This window comes from Corvus cornix, chromosome Z (genome assembly GCF_000738735.6).
Source record: "Corvus cornix cornix isolate S_Up_H32 chromosome Z, ASM73873v5, whole genome shotgun sequence".
Taxonomy (NCBI): Eukaryota; Metazoa; Chordata; class Aves; order Passeriformes; family Corvidae; genus Corvus; species Corvus cornix.
Window position 1 is genome coordinate 1,277,106 of NC_046357.1, and position 24,880 is coordinate 1,301,985.

The 24,880-nt window shown below is 40.9% G+C and overlaps 1 protein-coding gene across 10 annotated transcripts in view; it reads left to right on the forward strand.

The window, feature by feature from the left end:
• The window catches only part of DYM (dymeclin), a 208,775-nt gene that overhangs the window by 66,037 nt on the left and 117,858 nt on the right, over window positions 1-24,880 (forward strand). For all 10 annotated transcript variants that reach the window (XM_039566839.1, XM_039566841.1, XM_039566844.1 and 7 more), the window contains 3 exons: window positions 12,436-12,618; window positions 15,933-16,111; window positions 23,023-23,148. In XM_039566839.1, the coding sequence (XP_039422773.1) occupies window positions 12,436-12,618; window positions 15,933-16,111; window positions 23,023-23,148 (488 nt within the window). The remainder of the gene's footprint in view (window positions 1-12,435; window positions 12,619-15,932; window positions 16,112-23,022; window positions 23,149-24,880) is intronic.

The following is a 24,880-nucleotide window of genomic DNA, read 5'->3' on the forward strand; positions in this document are numbered from 1 at the left end:
CCTCCACACGGGCCATTGACCCAAAAGAGAGGGAATTCAGTTGGTGTTGGATCCATAAGAGGGCTTCAAACAGTGTTTCGTGTGTTGCAGCTCTGTTTTGTTGGTGCAGGTCCAGCCGTGGTGTCTGGTGACAGAAACGTGTTCCTGTCTGATGCCGCTGGAGTTGATGTCAGTGCCGAGTGTGGAGCCAAAGGGCAGGTGCTGACATAAAACAGCTCGTCAGCCTTGGCAGGAGCTCACGCCCTGCTCCGAGAGGGAGCAGGGACACTGGGTCCTTTCAGCTGAGGAGGCATTTTCTGCTAGTCAAGATAATGAAAAATTTTGCCTGTGGCATGCTTGTTCTGGGGATAGGACTTCATTCCTCAGCACTGCCGCTTTCCTCAGCGCTTCATCATTAAAACTGCCATTTTAATAATGTTCGTATGGCTGGAGCTGGTATTGATGCCTCAAGATAAGCTTGTAGAGCACTTTCTGTAGTGAAATCCAATTTTCAATTGCTCTTAATGTTTTTTCAGACTTCAGTTGTTTGTGATGAAACTTTTCATGCTGAGTATCTTCCTTAGGCTCTTTTTTTTAGATTTTTTAAAAAATTTTTTTGGCACTGCTTTAATTGAAAACAGTTCTTCTGTTTCTGAGAATGAGGTTAGGGAAAAATGTTACTTAACCAATGCTGAATTCTTACATCTGTTTTATTGAGGAGTTTTAGAGCCTTCATGCCTTGGAACAGGCTATTGAGATTTGGGAAGGGGGGCTTAGGGGAGTGAAGCTGTGGATAGAGATGTGCCATTTACAATCCCTCTTAAAGTTTACTAAATCTGGCCAAGTTACAAGGTCCCAGAACTTGCTGTTTGCGTACGTTGAGCAGAAACTTGTTGAAAAACTGGCAGCAAAATTGTCTGAGCATTGGGTTTTCATGAAGTGTGTTCCACAGAGCGTCGTGCCAGTGAGGCTTGAGGTGTAGCAGCCCTCGTGAGGTCCATGAGCCTGTTCCAGGATCCAGGGGAGACTTTCCCTGCTTCATCCAGTTGCTGGTGGACCAGGTTTCAAGCAAGAGAACACTCAGAGTTTCCCTCTTCCTTGGTGCAGCAGGTAGTGTAGAGGAAGAAGTTAACTCACACAAACAAAATCTTACCTTTTAAACAAAAGATAGGGACATGATGGGTTAAAAAATAACATGCCCATTGCACTGTGGAGAGGTGGCAGGCTCCAAGGAGTGTGAACAGATCTTCTCAGGAATATGGGTGGCAGCCAGAGCATTCCTAAGATGTGTAATTCTGAGTTTTTCAGCTGTGCTTATATTAGGAGTTTTATTTAATTGTTTTTGAATGCTCTCCTGAAGGCTGATAGAGAAGCTGGCTGGAATTGCTGCAGGTACCAGTGCTGAGGTGCTTCACAAGTTTGGAGGAGTGAAACTTAGGTCTAGGAGGGAAGCAGCAGGTCTGTGCTGACTTTGCTGTGCTAGCTATTCCTTAGTTTTCTATGGGAGAAGAAAGAGGAGGTAGGGATCTCTTACCTGTCATGTGAGCAACAGGCTGGAGAAAGGAGAAAGTAATTTTTCTGACAAAATCACAGAATCACCGAGGTTGGAAAACTCCTCCAAGACCATCATGTCGAACCTATGCCTGATCCCCACCTTATCACCCAGCCCAGAGCACTGAGTGCCATGTCCACGTGTTCCTTGGAAGCCTCCAGGGATGGGGACTCCAAACCTGCCTGAGCTGCCAAGAATTCCTTCCCAATATCCCATCCAGCCCTGCCCTCTGGCACTGGGAAGCCATTCCCTGTATCCTGTCCCTCCATGCCTTGTCCCCAGTCCCTCTGCAGCTCTCCTGGAGCCCCTTTAGGCGCTGCCAGGGGCTCTGAGCTCTCCCTGGAGCCTTCTCTTGTGCAGCTGAGCACCCCCAGCTGTCCCAGGCTGTCTTCATAGGAAGACTTGAATGGCAACCTCGATCTGACCCCCTGAGTGGTGGCAAGAATGATCTCTCAAGTCCCCCAGCAAGGAATATATGTTGTCATGGAATTGGGATATATCTTGTCGTGATCTTTGCCATGGAAGTTGAGCTGCATACATTTAACAAGTAAGGAAACGGAAAGATGAAAATTGTCTTGTGGTTTAGGCAGTTGAGTCCAGAAAAACTTAAGTCTTCCATGCCTCTTTGCAGTTTTATTATATTTTTTTTAGTCTGTTAAGCAGAATGTTTTAGAGAAAGACTTTCCCAGAAGCCACTTGGTCTTGTTCCTCTCATGTCTCAAGAAACAGGTGAATTGAATGCCTGCAGTCACAGCAAGCCAACAGGAGCAGTGTGCTAAACTCACTAACTGATATAAAAATCTAACTGCTCTGGAAAAGTCATTTCTTGGATGCCTCGACCTGTCTAGCAACTTTACAGGTCACTTCTTTCATTGGTTGTCTGGATTTCTTCCTCCCCCTTCCCTCCTCTGTGTGGGGATGAAATTCTCCTGAGGGTCTTACATCAAAAGCATTAGTTAATATCAATACCCTGATTAGCACTATTTAAAAATAATACTGCCAAGATGGTTATTTTGTAACATGTTTCTGTGTTTGTTTCTGCCTCATATTTTGCCTGATAGAGTTGACAGAAAATGCTACTGGAAGTTCCACTATTGGTTGAATTATACACATTCACTGTGTTCCCTTGCGTTCTGACAAGGGCAATAAAGTACCAGGATGGTACCCTGGGCAGAAGCCAAAGGAGTTTCCTATTAAAACCAAAAATAATTAAATAAAAAATAATTTAAAAATAAAAGCCTGAACAAAACCCCTCTGGGAACTAACCTCCTCTCCCCAAAATCCCACCATAATAACCCGAACCAAAAAAAGCCCCCAAACGCCACCATCCAACAACTTTTAATGTCTCACTGTGTGAACTTGTTGTTGGCGTGAGGTTTGCTGTTCCAAGGCTGATAGATGATTGAGTCAGACAGTTCCTCTAAAATTAAATCCAGCACTGGGTGGATTTGCAGTTTTTCCCACATTTCTCATTCGTTTTCCTCTCTCTCACTCTCTTCAAGCATGCACTTAGTCTCCCAGGTTCCAAGTAGTCATAATACTGTGGTATTGTGCTCTTGTGTAATACCATGAAACCTTTATTTATTTTTTCTTGATATTGTGGTCAGATTTGCAGCTTCAGTTATACTGGACTGTCTTCAAATGTGCATCAGGAATATTGTTCCATCTCCGAAATTGTATCACTTGTGTCCAAAGGAGTTGAAATAGGTGTTTCCAGCAACAGGCCAGGAGTTCGGCTAATAAAAATGTGAAGATTCCTTGTTTAAGATGTTCCCTTCCTATAGTTATTTTTAATATATTTCTAAAAGTGAATTAATAGTTTATTAGAGTTATTCCCAGCCTTATCTGGCCTTTTGTTTCAGGAGTGTGTTATGTAATTTGCTTTACTTAATTCTTCAGGGTGTCTGTCTCTGGGTATGTCTACTACTCATACTCCAATTACATATAATGAAAATGCCGTCAGGGATTTCCAGCTAACAAAGTTATTCCGTGCTTCAGCATCTCTGGGCAAGTAAGAGAGATAGACCCTATCTGGAAATGTTAAATTTATCACAGACTCATGGAATCATTAAGGTTGGGAAAGACCTCAAAGATCATCAAGTCCAACTGTAAATAATACATATAGTTATAGGTAATATGATTTCACTGAGTTTACAGGTATTGACTTTGGTTTTGAATGTTTTGTAGTTTTTCAGATTGAATACTTTTTTGTGGGTATCTTTATACATTTCTGATGCCTCTGTGGTGTCATAAGCTTTCAGGAGGATGCAAGTCTGCAACTGAGCTTCATGGTCCTGGGAGAAGGTGATTGTCTCCTTATTTTAGAGTTCAAAACAAGAGAAAGAGTTATGATGCAATAGATGGGGTTCCTGCCCCAACGAAAGCTTGGATCATTTCAGATGTCACAGTAAAGATCTCCTGAGATCTAGTGATAAAAAGGAAGATGAATAGTTTAAAATGAAATAAACACTGTTTTCGCAGTGGAATGAGGGACATGCTTATTTATCAATCTATGCCATTTAGTGTTTGCAATCTTTCTCAGTTCCATGACATTTGAAAGGTTGTGCAAAGTATTGGAGCTGGGATTAATTGCAGGAAGCAAACTGGAAAAGACTTTAAAAGAAAGGAAAGAAAAATGTGTGTATGTAATTTGGCTGGGCAACAAAGGAGACCTGACTGTGCCTTTTATTTAAGGGCTGTAAACACTGAACTGGGGCAGAAATGTTTTATGGTATTACATAGAACCACTTAAAGGAATAAGTAGATGAAACTGAACAAAGTAATGCTTAGCTGAATATTAGGGAAAAAAATCTTAACATTGAGGTTTATTAGATTATGGAACACTCTTCCCAAAGGATGTGGTTCAAGCTCCATTACTAGTCCCTTGAAATTAGACTGGATAGAATAACATGCTGTACTGGAGGGAACACTGTTGCATGGATAGGGGATGGACACAGTTACCTAATACATCTTTGCATTTCGCTTGCTTCCATGATTCATTTCCTAAAAAACGGCTTCCAGAATGTGTTAATGACATCACAGCCCCGGCCACTTCAGACTCATCAGCGCTTCTCTGGCTTTGGAGGGTTTATGTGGAGATTTCCTGGGCTGTCTTTTCCCCAGTGGCTCCTACACCCCAGCCATTCCCTGTGGCTTTCCTGTCCTGCTGCAGCACTGGGAGCAATGGGAACATCAAAAAAGGGAGTGCCTGGGGTGTATTTTAAATGTGTGGGTACACAGAGACATAAGCTTGGCTACTCCTGGACAGGCTGTGACCAGGAGTGGGGCAGGCAGGGAGCTGGTGTTGCAGAGCTTGGCTCCACAGAAACAACTACCTTCTGCTGTTCTTGGCAAGGAGGATGAAAAACTGGTCTCCTTTACACAATAGTGTTATTAGGTGTGAAAACCCTCAAACAATTAAGTCATACTCAGTCATGTATTTCAATGAGCCAGTTGAAATCTGTGAAATATAGAGCAGTTGTTCTGTTGCAGTGATTTGTTGAGAAGAAAATAACTTGGTTTTTAAATCACTTCTATAATTCTTTTTAACATTTAAAGAAGTAATCTAAAACATGCACTTAATCTTTCTATAGCATTTCAGTCACTTTCCTGTAGTATTTAGGAATTAAATACTTAAAATATAGTAGTAAAGCAGCTGAAATATAACACAGCACCTGAAATAAAGCCCATGGCAGTCATCTATGTAAATTGTGTGACTTTGACCTTGCACTAAGTGGTAGTTCGATGGGATTTTAAGCCTGAATATGCAGTTCCAAGTGATCACACATTTACTCTGATACACATCATGTGCCATGCTTGTGTTCCAGACAAGAAATAGAGTCAAGATGGACTGGCCCATAGATGTTGTCTCAAAATGCTTTTAAATTTAGTGTCTCCCACATGTGAATTCTTGCTGCAGCCTGCTGATGACTTAGAGAGCAGCTAGCCTACCAGTATCTAAAATACGAATTTCTTTTGCTAGACTGTGTGATGTCCAGAAACTATTCATTTATAGCTGTTTGTAAAACTTCTCCTATGTCTCAAGCTAATTTGGGTTTGTTCTGTGAGTCCAGTACTGGACAATGAAGAGCGTGAAAAATACTGCTGAAAATTAAAAATTTTTACTTTTGCCATTTGTATTACCATGCCAGGTGAAATGTTTTAAAAGCCTATCATTTATGAGAACTTGTGCCAGCTGAAAAAGTTACTGCAATTAAAAAGTGACTGCAAACAAAAAATTGCAGTAGTGTTTAGGACAGCCATTTTTGTGCTTCTGGGTTTTGTAGTTTCCCTATTTAAAAAGTCTGTAGTCACCAGATTGACTTTTTCAATCACAGGTTGTCGTTTGTGTGTAAGTCAGTGTGTTTATGCTACGAATGAGTTTAGTGTTGCTTGAGAATGGAATATTTAATATGCAGGTTCATAAACCACGTAAAAATGATTCCATATTTCCTGTACTTCAACTTTGCTAGTTTCTTTCTGTAATGAATCCTCCCAAATCTGCAATAGGACTTCCCTCTGCTGTTTTTATAGTCTTTTAAGCAAGTATACCCTGTGTTCCTCACAGTTTGCAGTTTGAGTTCCTTAGCTAAAGATCTGAGATGTTGAAGATGTGCTTTATAAAGTATAAAATGCCCCTGATACAGCAGTTGCCTCACTGATCCCCTTTCATGATTCCATGGACCTCTTTTTCCTCTCCCATTCATTATCACATAACATCCCTGTGGCAGCTTGAGAAATTGCTTGCATGGAAAAGTAATCGTAGGAAAGTATTTATGTATTTTTAGCTTTCTTCTAACACAATGTAGCAGCTGGAAACAAGGACAAGAGCCAGCACAACGTGAACTGCCAGCTCTCCATGGGCCACCAGAAAGTGTTCATCAGACCACAGTGTGAGAACCATTGAATTGACTTAAGAAATGTGACACACATAATAAGCGTTAAACAAAAAAAACAATACTCAAGTTCCCAGTGCTGCTCCTTGAGTGTAATAAGAATTAAACAGTAATTGTAATGTTTTTTAATAATACGTTATTTACTGGGTTTGGTGGAGGAAGTACATGATGGTATCAATTAGATGCAATGAAAATCACTTTTGCTTTAGTTCTTCTTCATCTGTATTTAGTGATGCCTTAGATGCTGTTGCAGCATTGGACGATCTTCCGGATGCTAAAAGTTTCAGAAGTAGGAAAGCAGAGTGGGGAGCTATGGTTTGACCTGGATGTGTTAGTAACCATAAGTTAGATTTGTTCTGTTGGGATTTTTTCGTTGTGGTTGAGTTTTCTTTCTGATATTTAACACTGGTTTTGCCAACTTCTGTAGCCTTATCTATTTGTATTCTTTCCATTTTTGCAACAAAGGAGCAGGACTGTCATTTTGGAAATGCCAAAATGACAGGGGGAGATCAAGAGACCTTTTGAAGATCTTCATGTCTATTAAAACTCTTTATTTTGTCCTATTCAGTCTCAAAAGCAGCCTGGGACTACACCTCAAGTTGGTGCCTGTGGCAAAATAATTTCAAAAGCAATAAAAAACTCATTGGGAGGATGCTAAATATGTTTGAGAGGACATGGGTTATGTGATGTGGAATGAGGGAAGGATCTGCCCTCTTGCCAAGCTCCAGTGAGGAGAGACAGCGTAATCAAAAAGGCTTTGCCAGTATTAATTGCAATTTAATGCCTGTATTTAAATGCAATGAAGGATGTTCAAAGAAAGGTTGAAGTTCAGTGATTACTTTAATTGAATTTTTCAGCTACTATTAGATTAAAAAAAAACCCCAAACAATATTAATTTCCTAGAAAGAAACTTGGAAATAAGTAACTACAATTTCCTCAGCATTAATTTAATGCTCTGTCCAGCATGAGAAGTCAGAGAGTTTGTCTTCTGAGGCTTGACACTGAAGGTTGAAAGGTGAATAATACATGTTTAGCAGAAGAATTACAACTATTTTAATAACTAATCCAGGAGAGCTCAAAAATCAATTATAGCTCACAGTCTGTTGATCTGCTGACTTAGAATAATGGTAGACAGTGTTAGAAGTTGCTGACTATAAGTTGCAATGCTTTATATGAGTGCAATGAGTTTTTGGAGTACCTTCTGCACTCTTGGTTTCAAAGTATCTTCAAAATCAAACTCCTAAAATTCTTCTTGATCTTGTGAAACTATAAATAAGTGCGTTTAAACTTCTCTCAAAGTAGGTACAAACATGAACCTTATTTGTATCTCATTGTGTAACAGAGACCAGGCATTAGGCTGAGATTTCTGCAGAGTTGTGTTTACATCAAATAACAGTCAGGTGAAAGAAAGTTCTATTTTGATGACTGTGTCATAACTTCATTTTGCCATTAAGTGTTGTTTCACAGACTGTCAAACTAGATTAAAGTCCTGGATTTGTTTTCGTGGCTGTAAACTGTGTTTCCAGCTATCGTACAGAAGATCTCAGCTTCCTGTTGCAAAATAACATAGTTTGCTCTTATGACCTGCTTTTCTTGCTCTGCCTTACATAGAGTTGTATGAACAGGGGAAAAATATCTGTGGTGGCTAGTTTAGTGGAAGAGAAGGGCAAAAATGAATCTGTTCATTTGGTTTTAAAGGTAAACGCAGTCAGTTCCTTATCAAAGTATTACAGTATTTCCCAGAAATAATTGGGAGAATTCTACATTTCCGTAATTGGCAAAACTTCTAGCAATGTGGCTCCACGTGGGACTGAGTCAAGAAATAAAGTTATATCAGTGAATCCCAGAGCTGGTCAGGCTGGAAGGGCCTACAGTGGGACATCTGACCCCACCTCCCTGCTCCGGGAGGATCATCCCAGAGCACATGGCACAGGGTTGTGTCCAGACAGCTCTGGAATATCCCCAGGGAGGAGACTCCATGCCTGCTCTTCACAATCTGCTCAGGGCTGGGCCATGCCCAGGGCAGCAGTTCTGCCTCCTGTGCAGGGCAATTGCCGGGCTCAGGCCCTGCCCGTGGCTCTGGTGCCGCTGCTGGGCCCCGGAGCAGAGCCCGGGCCCTGCCCTGAGCCCTCCCTGCAGCCAGGGACACCCAGGGCTGAGGGCCCCTCTCAGCTGGGGCTCCTCTCGAGGCTGAGCAGCCCCGGCTCCCTCAGCCTTTCCTCACAGGAGATGCTCCAGGCCCTTCAGCATATGTGTCACTCTGCACTGGACCTGCTCCAGAAGCTCCATGTCCCTCTTGTACTGGGGAGCCTGGATCTGGCCACAGTTAGAAACGATGGACAAATACTAGGGAAATGCAATTAAAAGTATCCTGCAGAAAACAGTAAATTGTAGAAATTAAATAAGTGATCCAAATACTTAAATATTTGTCTTGTTTTCTGCTTGGATAGAGTTGCAGTGCTGGGTAATTTTGATATCACCTTCATTTTTTAGTTGTTGCTAAGTTGTGCTTACAGTGAATCAAGAACCTGTCAGCTTCTCATGATTTCAGAAGGAATTCCTCCCTGTGAGGGTGGTGAGGCCTTGGCACAGAATGAGGCCCTGCCCCATCCCTGAAAGTGTTCCAGACCACGTTGGACAGGGTTTGGAGCAGCCTGGTCTAGTGCAAGGGGTCCCTGCCCATGGCAGGGGGTGGAATGGGATGAGCTTCAAGGTTCCTTAAGGCACAAGGAACTGGGAGGGGACACAGCCAGGACAGCTGACCCAACTGGTTGAAGGAATATCCCATATCCTGTTATGCTCAGCAGTAAACTGGGGGGTATTGGCCAGGGGTGGGTGGACACTGCTCAGGGTCTGCAGCAGGTGGTGAGCAACTGCATTGTGCATCACTTCCTCTGTGTATTCTTTTATCATCATTATTATCATCATCATCATTTTCCCTTCTTTTTTGGTTCTGTTGAATTGTCTTCATCTCAACCCATGAGTTTTGTCTTTCTCTCAGTTCTCTCCCCCATCTCACCAGAAAGGAGAGAATGATTGGCTGTGTGGTGTGTTTCAACAATATTGAAGAGACTGTTTTAGGGTTATGGATTATTGACTTCATCAGGCTTATAATTAGGACTAGAAAGGTAGTATTTGGTACTGTAGAGCCTTTTCAAGACTTTTTAAATCTTCAGAAGCAGTTTGCCTGATGATGGTGGTTCAGGTAATCTACCCTTCTCTCCTTTTCATAGTTTAGTGGTTTAGTTTTGAGAACCCTAGCTTTCCTTTGCCACCTTCCAGAGATGTAGAAAGCTTTATAAAAGCATCTGGAGTTTGTATTTCTTTGGTGTTATATAAAAAAATGATAAGAGGATAGAAGTAAAATAAAAAAATCTCAATGTGAAAGAAATCCAGTCTATATGTTGGAGCATTTAAGCAAATTTCTCTTCATGCCTATAATGATGCCAGGCAGAACTAGTACTGTTGCAGCCATCTGTGGCTATCCTGTTGGCTTAAACAGGAACTTGCATAGAATCATGGAATCCTAGGATGATTTGGGTTGGAAGGGACCTCAAAGCTCATCTCGTTCTACCCCCTGCCATGGGCAGGGACACCTTCCACTATCCCAGGCTGCTCCAAGCCCTGTCCAACCTGGCCTTCATCCCTTTTAAACATGGGATTTTTTCCCTTTTATTCTGGTTTGGTTTCTTTTTTTCCTGTGATGTTCTGAAGAAACAGAATCTGAAATGTTATTCTGGCCACACTGTATCGGTGTATATTCTTCTAAGTTTTCTGTAACTTCAGATATGAAAAGTTAGTGAGGAAAGCTTCTAAGGGAGTGCAGTAGAAGTTACTTTGTTTTGCATGTTAAAGAAATTAAATATAGTTTTGTAATTTTGAAATGTGCATAAATATAAAATTATGTTTAACAAAGTAATATCTCAGGTATTGTGAACATACCTTTCTACTGCATGCAGGTAGAAACTGCCTGTCTCTCTGTCCTCCCAGGCTCTTTACCTATTTAGCATTTTAATCTGATGTTTATGATCAGAAACAATATTTTCCTTTAAAACTTTTTTGACTTGAGTATGTTGGGAGCACCAGCCAATATTTAGCACCTAATGTGACATTGCCCTTTGCAAGTGAAAGGAATTTTATGAACCTGTTACATGGGATTGGTTTTCTGGAGGACTTGCCAACGCACGAGAGAACTTCAGGAGGTTACTTGGGTCACATATTAATGTGCAGATTTCTCTCGGACATACTGACCTCATTCTCCCTGGTGGAAGATTCAGATTAATCACCAGTGTTTTGGCCGTATCCCTCTTTTCCTAACTATTGAGGAAAGACGTAGTAATGGCAGATGCCAGCCACAGAAGGATGGGGTGGTGGAAGATTAAAAATGAACTAAAGTTTAAGAAAGGAAATGGGATGAATTTTAATTTACTTAACATGTAATAATAAATGTACAGTTATTTCAGGGTTTTTAAAATAGTTTCTTTGCATGTTACTTCTCTGGTTAACTCATGTGAACTTAAAAACTAACTTCATGGTCAGCATCATTCATTCTGATAAGGACACTGGATGAAAAACCTGGTGATAAAAGGTTATTAATGTAACACAAAATTTTTGCTAAGAAGGCTGCAATTATAGTGCTTTTTATTGTAAGAACTCTCTCAAGCTGCTTAACACTGAGTGGCATTAGCTTCCTTGCCCATGACATGGCAGTAATTGCCCTGCAATTGTCCTAATGAGGGAGCATTGGTTTGTTACATAATCTGACTATTATGTTTGAACAAAAATACTCATTGGATGGCTTGAAATTTTGTCGTGCTAGGAGTACTTGAAATTTTTTTATTGGTTATACTTTAATGTTTTGCATTCAAATGGCTTACAGGGTTTTTGTCATTTATACCTTGAATCTTGCAGACTAGAAGATTGGAAACTAAACTTGCTTAATTTTTCTGTTTTCTTTAAGAATGTGTGTTGTAATTAATTTTTGATTTAGGCATTAATTAAAAGAGGAAATAGGGATTTACCTTTTTATAAGTAGAGGCAACTATTTTTTTTTTCCCTGTATAACTGACAGCTTTGACCTGTTAAATGAATAATTTTATGAAATGCTCAGTCTCTGCCATAAAATTTCAAGATGCTCTCAAAAAAATGAACTGCTAGGCAGGCATTTGGGGATGAATCTAATACAGTGTGATTGGGAGGGGTTGCTTCTTATCCCCTTGGAATGAGTATATCAAGAGCCCAGATGTGATAAATGTAGAGGTTTTGTCCTTTCCTCTGACTCTGTACCCCCATAATGCTGAGTGTGCAGTGTCTCTGTTTCAGTTTTGGTTCTTTTCCTAGTTTTTCTCAGTGCTGTAATACAGTCCCATGAACAGTGGCAAGGATGTAAGGACTGATGGACTTGCTGGACAGGGATGAGGGGTGTCCTTTAATCCTCCTCTGATGCTCCTTCTCCTCTAATCAGTATTTGGGCATGTAGCTGGTCATCTGGGTTCACCAATGCTCCTGTAATCAGGGACAGGAATTTCAAATGCAGTAGTTTAGTATTGGACTTAATTCTTTTTAGTGCTGTAAGTATGAAAATGACTCTGCATTTGAGGCTCAAACATCAAAGTTTAAGCAGTGTGATAATGAGAGTTTTTTCAAGCAGCCTTTGGGGACATTACATTGGCTTTATACATTATGCCTTACTACTGGAGCTGTACATGCACAAATGTACAGTTGTGGAATCAGAGAATGATTTGGCTGGAAGGGCCTTAAGGCTCATCCAGTGCCAATAGTGGCAGGGACACCTTCCACTATCCCAGGCTGCTCCAAGCCCCATCCAGCCTGGCCTTGGACACTGCCCGGAATGGGACAGCCACAGCTTCTCTGGACAACCTGTGCCAGGGCCTCACCATTGTCAAAGGGAAGGATTTTGTCCCAATATCTAATCTAAACCTACCCTCTAAAGAAGCCTTGTTTATTAAAATATGACCAAACCTATTATTTGCTGTTTTTTCTCTGCAGCTGGCCTGTGGACAGTGTTCACGCTGGGTGGGGTGGGCAGCAAAGCGTCGGCGCAGCTGGAGCAGTGCTCCCCTCTGGCCAGCCAGAGCCTGCTGCTGCTGCTGGTCCTGGCCAACCTGACAGATGCTCCAGACACCCCGAACCCCTACAGGCAAGCCATCATGTCCTTCAAGAACACACAAGGTTTGTATCTGTTCTTACTTCTGAGCCTGAACTGATGAAATGGAGTTTTAAGTTGCTGTGATTGCTTAGAGGTTCTCTTTCCAAGATTTATTGTCCTTCCAGCGAGCCCATGGAAGAGCAGTAATAGCATGTTTTCATCTGGGAGTTTTGACGTGGAGTTCCTCAGCTGCTGGAACATAGTGGTGGGGACAGAGGGAGTATACTTTGTAAAACTGACTTATAAGTAGATTGGTTATCCAGGAGTCTGCAGGAGTCCCCTAAAAATTTGTAGCACTTTTTATCCTGGAGTCACGTTCCTTAGAGAGAAAGTAAATAATGAAATTGCTACCTGGGTTTTCTGACTCTATTCTTGTATTTCAAAATTAAGAAAAAAATGTTTAACATAAAACTTCCATGAGTTTTGTTTGTATGGGAGATTTCACAGTTGTTTTGGTGCTTGTCTGGATTTTGACAAGGCAGGTTCCAGTCTGTGTGTCAGGTAACTGCAGGTACCATGTGGCACTGACTGGCAGAGGGTTTTGTTTGGGACATGGGAATGCCCTAACACAGCTTGGGTTATCTAGATAGCTCAGCATGCAGCCTGTGCTTTTCACAGAATCCCAGGATCATTTAGGTTGGAAGAGCCCTCCAAGTTCAACCATTTCCCCAGTACTGCCAAGGCTACCACTACCCCATGTTCCCAAGTGCCACATCCACACAGCCTTTAAATCCCTCCTGGGATTGGGACTCCACCATTTATCCATGCTTAAATCTCTGAGTCTGAGCCATGTGGTTTTACCTTTCATTGGCTTTGTGCAGGTTGGCAGCGTGCACAGAACTCAGGAGCTGTGTGACAACCTGTGAAGCCACAGTAATATCCTGAGTTATGCACTTTCTTCTGGGGAGTTCTTGTATTTCTTTATCCATTAAGTTTTAACCAGGTTGAGCTCTAAATTAATTCACCATTACCTAGGAAGATTTATTGGGTTTTGAGGGTGGAGGATTGTTCTCCCAAGAAGAATTCTGAGTCCTAGCATGCTTCTTTGATTTATTGGATACCATTTACAGGTGGTTGAGATCAAACTGTTGATAAAGTTTTTGTTTTGTTCTGTCTTTAAACTGCAAGCTTCCTTTAATGTTTCTTTTTGGTTGACTTTGTTTCATGCCATCAATAGCCAGTAATGTTTTCATTAAAGAGCGCTATACATATATCATTATAAAATTTTAAAAGAACTTATTTTGTGTCAAATGTAGTATGAAAAGCTGTATTTTCTCTACATGTGTATGTTGCTAGAATGACTTACTGTTTCCCAGAAATTTGTTCCCACAAGCAATACTCATAATTGAGCTTAAATTTGATTTCTGTGAACATTCTAAGGGGTTCATAAGAGGAAAGTAATGCAAAAAAAAGAGGCTAGGTGCTGTCATAATATATACTATGAAAGGAAAACTGGCATTTTTGTTAAAGTAATTTCTGTAATTTAATTGGAGCAAAACTAGAAGAATTCAGGATAGGGGTTTTTTTCCCTACATGGTCTAGAATAGTTTAATTTTTCTCTTGGTCACTTTAATGTTCTGCAGAATAATACAGGATGTGCTGGTGTAGCTGGTAAGTTTCTTTAATTTTGTTTAGATTTTAATTTTTCTGGGCTTTTTAGTATCCCGTAATAAAACTGATAGTGAAATACTGTAAAGCCCAGTGGCACAGCTTAAACATGCACAGAAGTGAAGCTGCAAAGTCAACGGGTACTTCTCAGCTAATGACCTGTGGCACCAAGGACTGAATTGTTCTGATTTTGCTGTCTACTTCCAGGTTTTCCCTCCTGAAGGGAAATTCCTGCCCGAAGCGGAAGGTTTTAAACCAGCTGGTCCACAGTCATGGTCAGTGGTTGAGGAAAGGCAGGTTGGAGTCTCTCCTGCGCCTGTGGGTGTGTGGTTTTGGGACAGGCAGGGTTTCCATCGCCGTGGGGCTGCGTCTCTCTGTGGTTCCCAACTCCAGCAGGCAGGAGCCCTGTTTGCTCCAGGGCCTCCTGCTGCCTTCTGCTCAATGGCTGGAGCTGTCCCCCCTTGTGCCGGCCAAGAGGAGCAGTGGCTCCCCGGCACGCTGTCTGCTGGGCCCCACAAAACCAGAGGCAGCCAGGGCTCCTGCAGGGCTCCTGCAGCACTTCCAAGCAATTTTCCGTCCAAAGCGGGTGGAAATGTTGTTCAAAATAAGTGACGACTGCCATGCTCTTCTGTGCTGAAAGCTACTTTGCAAACTTCTATAAAAATATGGGCTAAAAATCATAGACCCACATAGACCTTCAAGATCACCCAGTTACAACTCTCCTGCCATGGGCAGGGATACCTGCCACTTTCCCAGGTGCTCCAAGCCCCATCCAACCTGGCCTTGGACACTTCTCTGGGCACCCTGTGCCAGGCCCTCATCACCCTCACAGGGAAGAATTTCTTCCTAATGTCTCATATAAATGTTGCCTCTTTCAGTTTAAAACCCTTCCCCCATATCCTATCACTGTTTGCCCATGTAAAAATTCTCTCACTCTCCATCTTTTTCAAAAGCCCTGTTAAAGTACTAGCCTTTTCTGTTTCCACGGGGAATTTCTAGACCTTAGAGGTCTGTGCAGATGGATGTTTTTTGTTGAAACTGGTAAAGGTTCTGTGAACAGAAATCTGTTTTATTTTAGCTTCCAGCTCTGGCACAGAGTATATTGTGATTATGAACAAACTGCTGTTACTTTGGGGGACGTCAGACAATATGATGTGATATTTTGCATCACTTAACCCACAAAACTCCCCACCACACACCTCTGAAGTCCTGACACCCGTGTTTCACTGAGATATCACAATAATCATGACTTATACACATCCACCCTGCATGCCAAGAAAGGGATGGATGGGAGATACTCCACCTTAATACCAGAGAACTAAACCTGGAAGTTTGAGGTGCAGGGCTTGGAAGTATGTCATTGATATATTGGTTCCAGAGAAGACCTTGTGGCTGCCCTCCTTCCAGCTGCTCCTGGGATCACATTCCTTCTTAGCAGTGGAAGCCATATGGAAGGGCAAAATTGCTTTATGAAAAAAGGTGAATGTTTTGTGCAGATACAGGGGTCTTACTCAAGCTCATATGGGAGGACAACCTCAGCTTTTTGGCACAACTGAAGCTTTGTGAGACCCTATTATGGTTTATGACCATTGGTGATAAGAGTTGTGTGATTTTTGTTTCCTTCTTACTGTGGTGTCTTAAATACTTCCCTCGGAGGTTTTATAAAGTTAACAAATAACTGAATGATAAATGTATTTGTGAAAGATTTTCTGTTATTTCTTTATTTCAGATAACACTGCATTTTCGTCATCAAATCCACATGCTTTCCAGATTAACTTTAACAGTTTATACACAGCTTTGTGTGAGCAGCAGAAATCTGATCAAGCCACTCTTCTCTTATACATGCTTCTGCATCAGAACAGCAACGTGCGGACCTACGTGTTGGCACGGACAGACATAGAAAATCTGGTGAGTCGTGCTCTGCCTGCCTTACTCTCATCATGAGGGATTAGCCCTGCAAGCTTGGGTGTCACCAGCTGCCAGTGGCCTCTGTTCTGCAGTGGGAGCAGTAGGTTCTTGATCACTCATTCACCAGTTCTGGCTCACTTACTTTTTTTTGTTACATCATCTCAGGAGTGTGCTGCTGAACATGTCACTGCAGTCAAGGGTAGTACTGGTAAAGCTACAAGACCATCTTGGATTTCCTCTTTCTCTGTGCCACTATCATGACCCAGGTTCAAACCTGCTCACTTCTGATCATGGTGTAGAGAAACTGGTAGCAGATATCATTCTGTTCATTATTTTATTTATCTCTTTCAGATACTCAGGCCAAAAAGTTGCACAATCTTACTCTATGCTTTCAGGAGTAATAGTTAACAAAATGAGCTGTAACTGGACCAACAAGCCAAATGTCTTAAAAGGTTGACCTAAGACTGAAACTCCTCAAGGAGCAGCTCACAGATTTTATAGAAATACAACTGTAGTGCCTTTTTATCCGCTTAAATAGGATTGTGGTTAATGGCCAATATAACAGACACCTGGTATGGTTTTTGTAGGTTATAAATTAGCTTATGCTCCCCACTTTAGTAATGTCACAAACCACTTTAACAAATCTTACTTATTAAAAAGCATTCCTTTAATAAGATAATGGCTGTCTAGGGGAATTGGTAACAGAATAGAGAACCCTTTCCATTTTAATATTTGAAATCTTGCCAAGTAATTAGATCCCTTGCCTGTTTGATGGCAGATATGGAGTGAGTTTGGTTTCAGTCCAAGTTCTAGCAGATGTATTGCTAAAATCGGAGTTGATAGACGCCACTGTTGGCAAACTGGGGTGAGATGGTTGATGCTGAATTGATTCAAGACTGAACTCCTGTGTCGGCCACTGCAGATTATGTAGGCAAGGACTGAGTCATTTTGCATGAATTCTGTGAACAAATGGTCATGTATAATTTTTGAGGCTGCTAGTGTGTGATATGGCAAGTTAACAGCTGCTAACCACAACAATTTGCTGTATCTTTAGAATCACAGAATAGAATCCCGGAATGGTTTGGGTTGGAAAGGACCTTAAAGCCCATCTTGTTCCAAACCCCTGCATGGGCAGGGACACCTTCCACTATCCCAGGTTGCCCTAGACAAGTAAAGATTAGGTGTGTGCATTGTTTTATAGTTACAATTTCTGATATACCTTTTCCAGAAAAACAGTGTGGTGCATCTGTCAAAACAAGTCCAGATACAGGTACTCAGATGCTCTGCAATGTGAGATATCTTAATATATTATCACCTAAAAGAATATAATCAGAAAATCCCAGAAATTATCAGCAACTTTAAACACTTCATGGGAAAAGCTGAAAAAATTCAGGAAAGCATCACTGAAAAGTCAACAGTATGTTTTTGTGGGTCTTTTGTTTTTTTTTTTTTCAATACCAGCATTTGGTACTGCTCTTATTTTGCTCTTCATGCATACTGTTGCTTCTTTGTTATTTACTGACAAGCTACTGACATCTTTGTCCAATCCTCTTTGTTTTTATTAGGCCAGTAGATAAGGATGAGTAGGAACCAACTGAGAAGAGCAATTTTAATTGCTCTGTAATAGAGGCTGAGCCAGACCCAAAAAGAACTGGGAGGGCTGGGAGGGCTACTGGACAAAGAAATCATGACGTTCTAACTACAGTCCTGTGGTAAAAAGGGGTAATTCAGTCTTTGACTTGAAAATGAGATAAAGGGACTTGAATATTGGAGCTGGTTATCCTTCCCTGTATGGCAAGAGTGGTGCTGACACACTGTGTACTATTCTGGTGTTGTACTTCCATACTTCGTAAAATAGCTACAGAGTATTAAAAAATGGATCAGTAGAGAAACATGTGAGTTTTCTTGCTTTAAGATTAACAATAACACTGTGAGAGGCTTAGGAAGCTAACTTAGGTGGTTGGAGAAGAGCTTGGGAAGCTTCAGGATGTGTATGTGCCTTCATAAGGGGGAATCCTTGAAAATACAGGAATCTCTGCCTGCAAAGAGGGGTGGTGAGAGCTAAAGCCTGGAGGTTGATGTTGGAACCCTGGGTTCAGAGAATTTCAGTCTTTCAGTGCTCACAGGAAGTGATCTTCAAAAGCACACTGCATTTGACCTGAGGCCTTGGGAAAGGCTTCCCAAATGATGTGATAGCACTCAGATTGTTGCTGTGTAATTAAAAGGAAGTTTGTTGTATCACTGGGTGGAATATGTAGAGATGTAGAAAATTTAGGTTTCTGGGATATGGTAATATACATGTAACAAGATGGAGGATTTTGGGTGTGGATTTGCTCTTCTTCTTTCTTCTTCCTTCTTCTTCATAAGGCTGGGTGATCTGGTATTGGTTCAAAAAACCCGCAGTGCAGAACATGAATGATTAGTTATTGGATTATAAGTAAAAATAAATTAGTTAGCATTCCATAAATGGGTAGTTTGGGCTTTAAAAGACTTTGGAAGGTAGCACTTGGGGGCCATTTTCACTTTGTTAACTTAGAGGCACATACTGTGCAGCTGTACTATAGATAAGAAATAATAAACGTCTGAGTCCGAAGAAAAGCTCCGTATCTCCTGTGTTTCAATCCAAACTCTGAGTAAAAGAACCAAAAGACAGAGGCAGAGAAAGAAAAGAACACAACAGAAGATTTAATAGTTGATTCCCACCATCTGGAGATATGGGAGAAAAACAGTAAGGTCATTAATTCAGAGTCAAAACGATCTTTGAATAAGGGTGGAGGACTGTTTGGAGGCATGTAGTGTAAATCAGTGGCCTCCTCTTACAGAGGCAGTTGGATGAATGAGGTGTAAGGTATATAGGTGCTGTGTGAGAGATCAAGTCCACAGGCAGCTCAGAGCTCATCCTGAACTTCCAGGGGTTTTGCAGGTTGTTCCTGTTTCACTGTATTCATATGTTGCATCCCATATGTTGTGTTTTCCCCTGTTTTAATTTGTCTTCCTTTTTATGCCCAGGAAGCATCACCAGAAGGTGCTCTGTAACATTTCATAAGGATTTTTGAAATGTGTCTCTGCTCTTTCTCAACTTCAGTTTAACTTGTAAATTGATTCAGTTTGTTTTTCTTAGCTGGTATGACAGATACTGTCTCACCTCACTTCCTCATTTGTATATGACTCTCCCTCTGGCAGTTACAGCTAAATACCTTCACCTTCTGTTGGGCTTTAAGTTTTATTGTTAATAAAGAACCTTTTTTTGATCTTATTATAGTACTGCTTTGCAAAATGAGTAGGATCTTTGTGTGTCCTTCATGACTTCATTTTTTAAAATAACTGGATTAAGTATCTGATGCTAGAAAATCTTCTTTTGGAGAAGTTCACATCTAGGATTTGTCTATCGTATTCAAAGTGCTTGCAGGGATCCTCCAGAAGGTGGTGGGACAGGTGAAATAGGGGGCAATTAGCACATTTTTTGATAAGCATAGTGTTCTGATCTGTGGATGGGAGACTTCTGAGCCTTCTTCTGTTTGAAAGATCAATTAGCACCAGTATCGCAAGTAAAAATACCAGTGCAATTTCTGCATCTAAGAAATGTGCTTTTCAATGTGTTTGCTTTGGCTTCTGAGATGAGATTTCATTGCTTCTCAACATGACCAGAATGAAGTAACATATATGACGATGTATTTATATCAACTGATGGTACAGCAATATTTTTTCCTGTAGTATAACTTCATCTTAAGCAGGTTGCTGCTTGTATTTTGTTGATTACTAAAAACAGTCTATTTTTAAACTTTACTGGAGAAACCAAGCTTGGACCTGCAATTTTCAGTGTCTGTTTTTACCTGCCACTTGTTTTGGGGATTAAAAGTAACTTTTTAATGGTAGCTGTGTCTTGCCAGTTAAAAGCTGCTCCTGAGGGAGGAGTGTTAGTAGTGGTGCAGTAGTGGTAGTGTGATGACTGTGAGAAAAGGGTCAGCAGTACAAAAGAAGTGGTGGCTGTCTTCTCAGTACAGGGTTGGATAAGAAGTGTAAGAAGATAGATATAAAAGTTTTAATGTGTGTATGTGGCTTAGAAGTGTAGAAGTGCATTTTGGTTGAAAATCTAGATAAATTTTAATATGATTAAACTATTAACTGAGAGGATTCTTCTCTTTTGGAGGAATCTGCCTCCTCCAGAATCCTCCTGAGACTCCTCCCAGGCATCTCCTGCAATTTCTGCCTTCACTTGAGACACCTGAGATCCCAGGCAGCAGCCCTGGACTCCTTCAGAGAAGATACCTGAGATGTTTTTGCTGTTTAAATTGCAAATCTTGCTTCCAAGATTCACTTGAGAGTCCTTCCAGGCATCTCACAGGGTTCTTCAAATTCTTATAGTGACCTGAGATTCCAGGTTTCAGCCCCAGACTTTTCCAAGGAAACTACCTAAGAGTTTTCCTCTTTTGAAGTAAATTGTCTCCTCCAGGTTCCACCCAAGACTCCTCCCAGGCATCTCCCAGAGTACTTCCAATTTTACATTTTAATATGATTAGAGTTTTAATTTAATCTTATATTCTAACTTTTTTACATAAGTGGTGACTTGTTAAATAGTTTTTGTTCTGAGAACAGTAGTACTTGTCCTAAAGAACAGTAATACATGTCCTAAAGGTGTGTGTGCACCTCAGCAATTGATAAACAAAGGAAAAAGTGTTGTAAGGAGGAAGGATTATAGAAAGTGTATGGATTGATTCTCGTTCCATCCAGAAATGGCACGTGAGAGAGGACTAAGTTGCAGTTTGCCTCCCTGAGTTCTGTCCAGTGTGTAGATGGAGAGAAGCCTGAAAGAGGAGTGGAAGGGGAAACATGGCCAAAGGAGCGGAGGCTTTGGAAGCAACAGAGGTTTGTTTGGGGCAGGAGGGCTGATTGCCGTGATCTGGAGTGCCAGACCACTCTTCGGTAGCAAGTGTGAAACTTTAGTAACAGTACTTTCACATGTTGGCTTGTAGGGGAATGGCTCTGATGTGTCAATATCATGTGTTTTTAAATGTAGTTTGTAGCAACACCCTTGTAGGACTCGGAGCACTTGAGGACATGGATGGACTTTTTCAGTTACAATTAGTATTAATGGGTGTAGACAGAGGAGATCTTTTGGGTTGTTCTGAAGGAATATGTTTTGCCAGAGTGGTTTGTATGGTTTAACACAACCAGATTGAATCACAATTATCTTTAAAGGTCCCCTTCAATCCAAACCATTCTGTGCTTCCATCTGGGATCTGTCTAGAAAACTAAGAAGTTGTTCCAGTGGTTACATTCAGCAAGGCTTTTGTTGTTCTCCATGCAAAGTCCAGTTGTAAATGCAATTCTTCATTAGTTTTACGTTGCTTCCAGCTCTATCCAGCTTATTATCATAACTCTTGGACTTGGAAATGACAGAACTTTTGCAGTGCAAAGCTACATGCAAGGGTTGGGGAAGGAAACAAGTTGAATGGTGGACTAAAGCAATGGTGTTTGTCTCTCTTTCTCCCCATCCAAGGAAAAGGACTAATTTTTATGTGTTATGTGCTGATTAGAAGTTCTGGGGAAAACCTGGTCTTTACTCAAGATTGGTATTCAGAAAACACAAAGATGGAACTCTGGTTTCCACTGAGGAGCAAGATTTCTGAAGGATCCTTTGAAATGGCGAGGGAAGCATGTTTGTAACATGTAATTTTGAAAAATATTTTTACTTTAATATCTATTTAGTATTAATAAAACTATTAATGTAAATTTATGCTCCCTCTGCTTCTGTTGTTGTCTTGCCTTGACCCTGATGAAAGCCATGTCAAAAGATTTTGTGGCCTGCAGCATTTAGATCAATCTCATTTCATCCTAATAGAAACTGGTTTAGTATGTCCGAACTGTTTTGAAGATGGTTGGTTGTAAGAGAACATTTTGGTAACATCAGAGGCTTGTGAAGCACTTGGTGTCCTGGCTGCTCACCAGAATAGGTTTCACATGATTCATCCAGCTGCATTTGGCCTGTTTTGAAAAACAGCAAGTTTTTAGGTGTCTAGAAGCTTCTTGGAACTGAGGACTTTCTCCAGTTCCTTTTTCCAGGGCTTTTTGTGATTTCGGCCTATTTCTGCAACTCAGGGAAGCCACGTTGTACTGAGCCAGTAGAAAGCTAATTTTCATTTGGTAGAGAGACAACGTTTGCATCTGGATTAACTTTGGACTAGCATTCAGGTATGCTTGCTGTTGCAATGAAATCTCATTTTCATTATTATTGCAAGGCTTTGGCTTAAGCTGTTCATCCTGGTGGAAATGTTGCAAGACCTTGGGCTGAACTCTAATCATAATGATCAGTCAGTTCTCTTTGGCTGCATATTATCTAAAATTGAAAAAACAGGCCTCTTCTAGTCTTAACCCAACCCAAACTGGTTTTTTTCTGGTATTATCTTCACACACCAAAATGGGATTTGACTTTCAGGTCTCAAAATTCCTCTCTTCACCTCAGCTCCAATGTGCTTGGCTAGGTTTGATGAGCAAAGTCTTTTCAGAGCAGGCTTGTAGTAAGCACAGATGTTTAGACACAACTGTTTTCCTGCTTGGACTGGTAAAAATCTTGTTTAACAATTTTATTTTCCCCATAGTGTAGCGAGGAGGACTGAAGCGTTTGGAGATTATGGCAACTGGTATGGCTGGGAATCTCATTTATTAGGGATTGAAATTCCGTGTCTGACCACAAGAAAGCACTTGTTTAGACTCTATTGTGAGACGAAATGGAGCAGATTGAAGGTGTTTGGACACCATATGTCGCTGCTCAGGGGTGGTTGTTTCAAGAGGGAGGAATTGGTATGAATTGTCAAGGGCAGGGTGATACATGGGGCCTTTAGAGCCTCCTCTGTTTTGTGTCTGAGGTATTTGAAGACTAAACTCATACATGCATTTTTCTTTCCCCAAAGGTTCTGCCAATTCTTGAAATTCTGTATCACGTTGAAGAAAGGAATTCACACCATGTTTACATGGCTCTTATCATTTTGCTGATCCTTACAGAGGATGACGGCTTCAACAGATCCATTCATGAAGTGGTGAGTTGCTGTTTTGGTAAATAATCCTTCAGCTCTAAAAATCAGCTAAATATTTACTTTTAAGAAGATACATCGGCAGATCTGTTCCTTCAGCAGAGGCTGTATGGGCTCATCCAAATTTGATGGCATATGCATATTTCTTTTGTAAGAAGAAGTAATCTGAAGACTGATTTCAAAACTTTTCCCAAGTGAAATGAACAAACACACTCCCTCCTGTAGAGAAAATGCTGCAAATATATCTTTTTCTGTCTTGTTTGGTGTTCCCTGTTACAAATTAGCCTAGTAGTAGCTGGGCAGGCTGCCTCAAAGTTGCTGAATATTTGCCATGGAAGTGGAGGGCCTAGAAAAGAGGAAAAAAAACAGGAAACCTTTTTTATTTCTCTTGAAAAACTTTGTTTAACTAGTTTGATGCAGCCTTTAGCTGGAGTTGTATTTTCCAGACTAAATGTTACTTCCTTTCTTGGCACTTCTTTTTCTGTCTCTCTGTTACATTAATTTCTATTTTATGTTGTCCATATAACAGGATCCAAATTTTTACTAGCTTTGATGGACCTTGACCATCTGTGTAGGAGAATACCTTAGACAATTATGTCCTAGTTTCCCAGCTTCTAAAACTACAATAATACATGAGATATTTGCACTGATTTAATTTAATTTTTTGACTGGGACACAGAAATTCTCTTTTGGGGCAATTATTATCTTTGTGAATTATTATCTTCGTGAAGTTACTGAAATGCGAAATGCTGAAAGCAAGTTTCCTAAACAGAACTGTCTCCTAGATGAATTTCCAGATGATTTGGAGGGAGCTGGCTTTTTTTCTTGGTGTCAAGCAGTAGAGACTTACAATACATTTTCTCTGAAATTTCAGATTATTTAGTGTAGCTCTGTATCTGGAAAGCAGGAAGAGATGATTTAGATGCAGTTTCCTGGGAATACCTCTTTGGAAGCAGCTTTTAGGAGCACTTACAGTAACCAGGAAGATGCTTTTTTCCTACCTTCAAATTTGTGTGCCTTGAACCTGTACGTGTGCACCAGAGGTGTATATGTGTGATGTGTATTTTTGGGTTCCATGTTACTGAGTCATTTAACCTCTTTCGTAAATTGGGCTTTTTGAGAGTTGGAGTTCAGCAGACAAGGTGTCATTCCTGCCTCAGTCTCTTTCGCTATCACTCTTCATTCATTTTAGAGGCTTTACACACGGTCTTTCAATAAATTCCTTACTGGATGAGTAAAAGTGGAAGATTTCCCTTAAATTCCTTAATGAAGATCCAGCTGTGGAATGAAAATATAAATCAAGTTTTCTTGTCTGGTTTATCCTGCCTTTCAGCTAACTCTGCCAAAAGAGTTGAAGTGTTTGCTTGCAATGCGGATATTGGTTTACTACTTCTATCTTAATAAAAACACAAACCCCACCTTGTTCCTTTTACCCTGCACTGATGTTTTTTTCAGTTGTGCCTTTGCTGCTTCCATTTTCTTCACATTTTTTTTTGATTTTACTTCAGATGTTCACTAACTGCTTCTTTCTTTTCCTCTGGGGTTGTGTTTTCTTGCTCCGCAGTTCCTGGTTCCACCTGTTAATAGTGCTGTGTGGCCAGAGTTTTGCTGGATTTCCTTCTTAGGTGGATAATGAGAGGTGGCTGTGAGGTGCCTGAACCTCCAGGCCTGTCTGCGTGTGCTTCTCCTACACATTCCTACAGATCCCAAGGAGGGAAATAAGTGTAAGGGGAAAAAA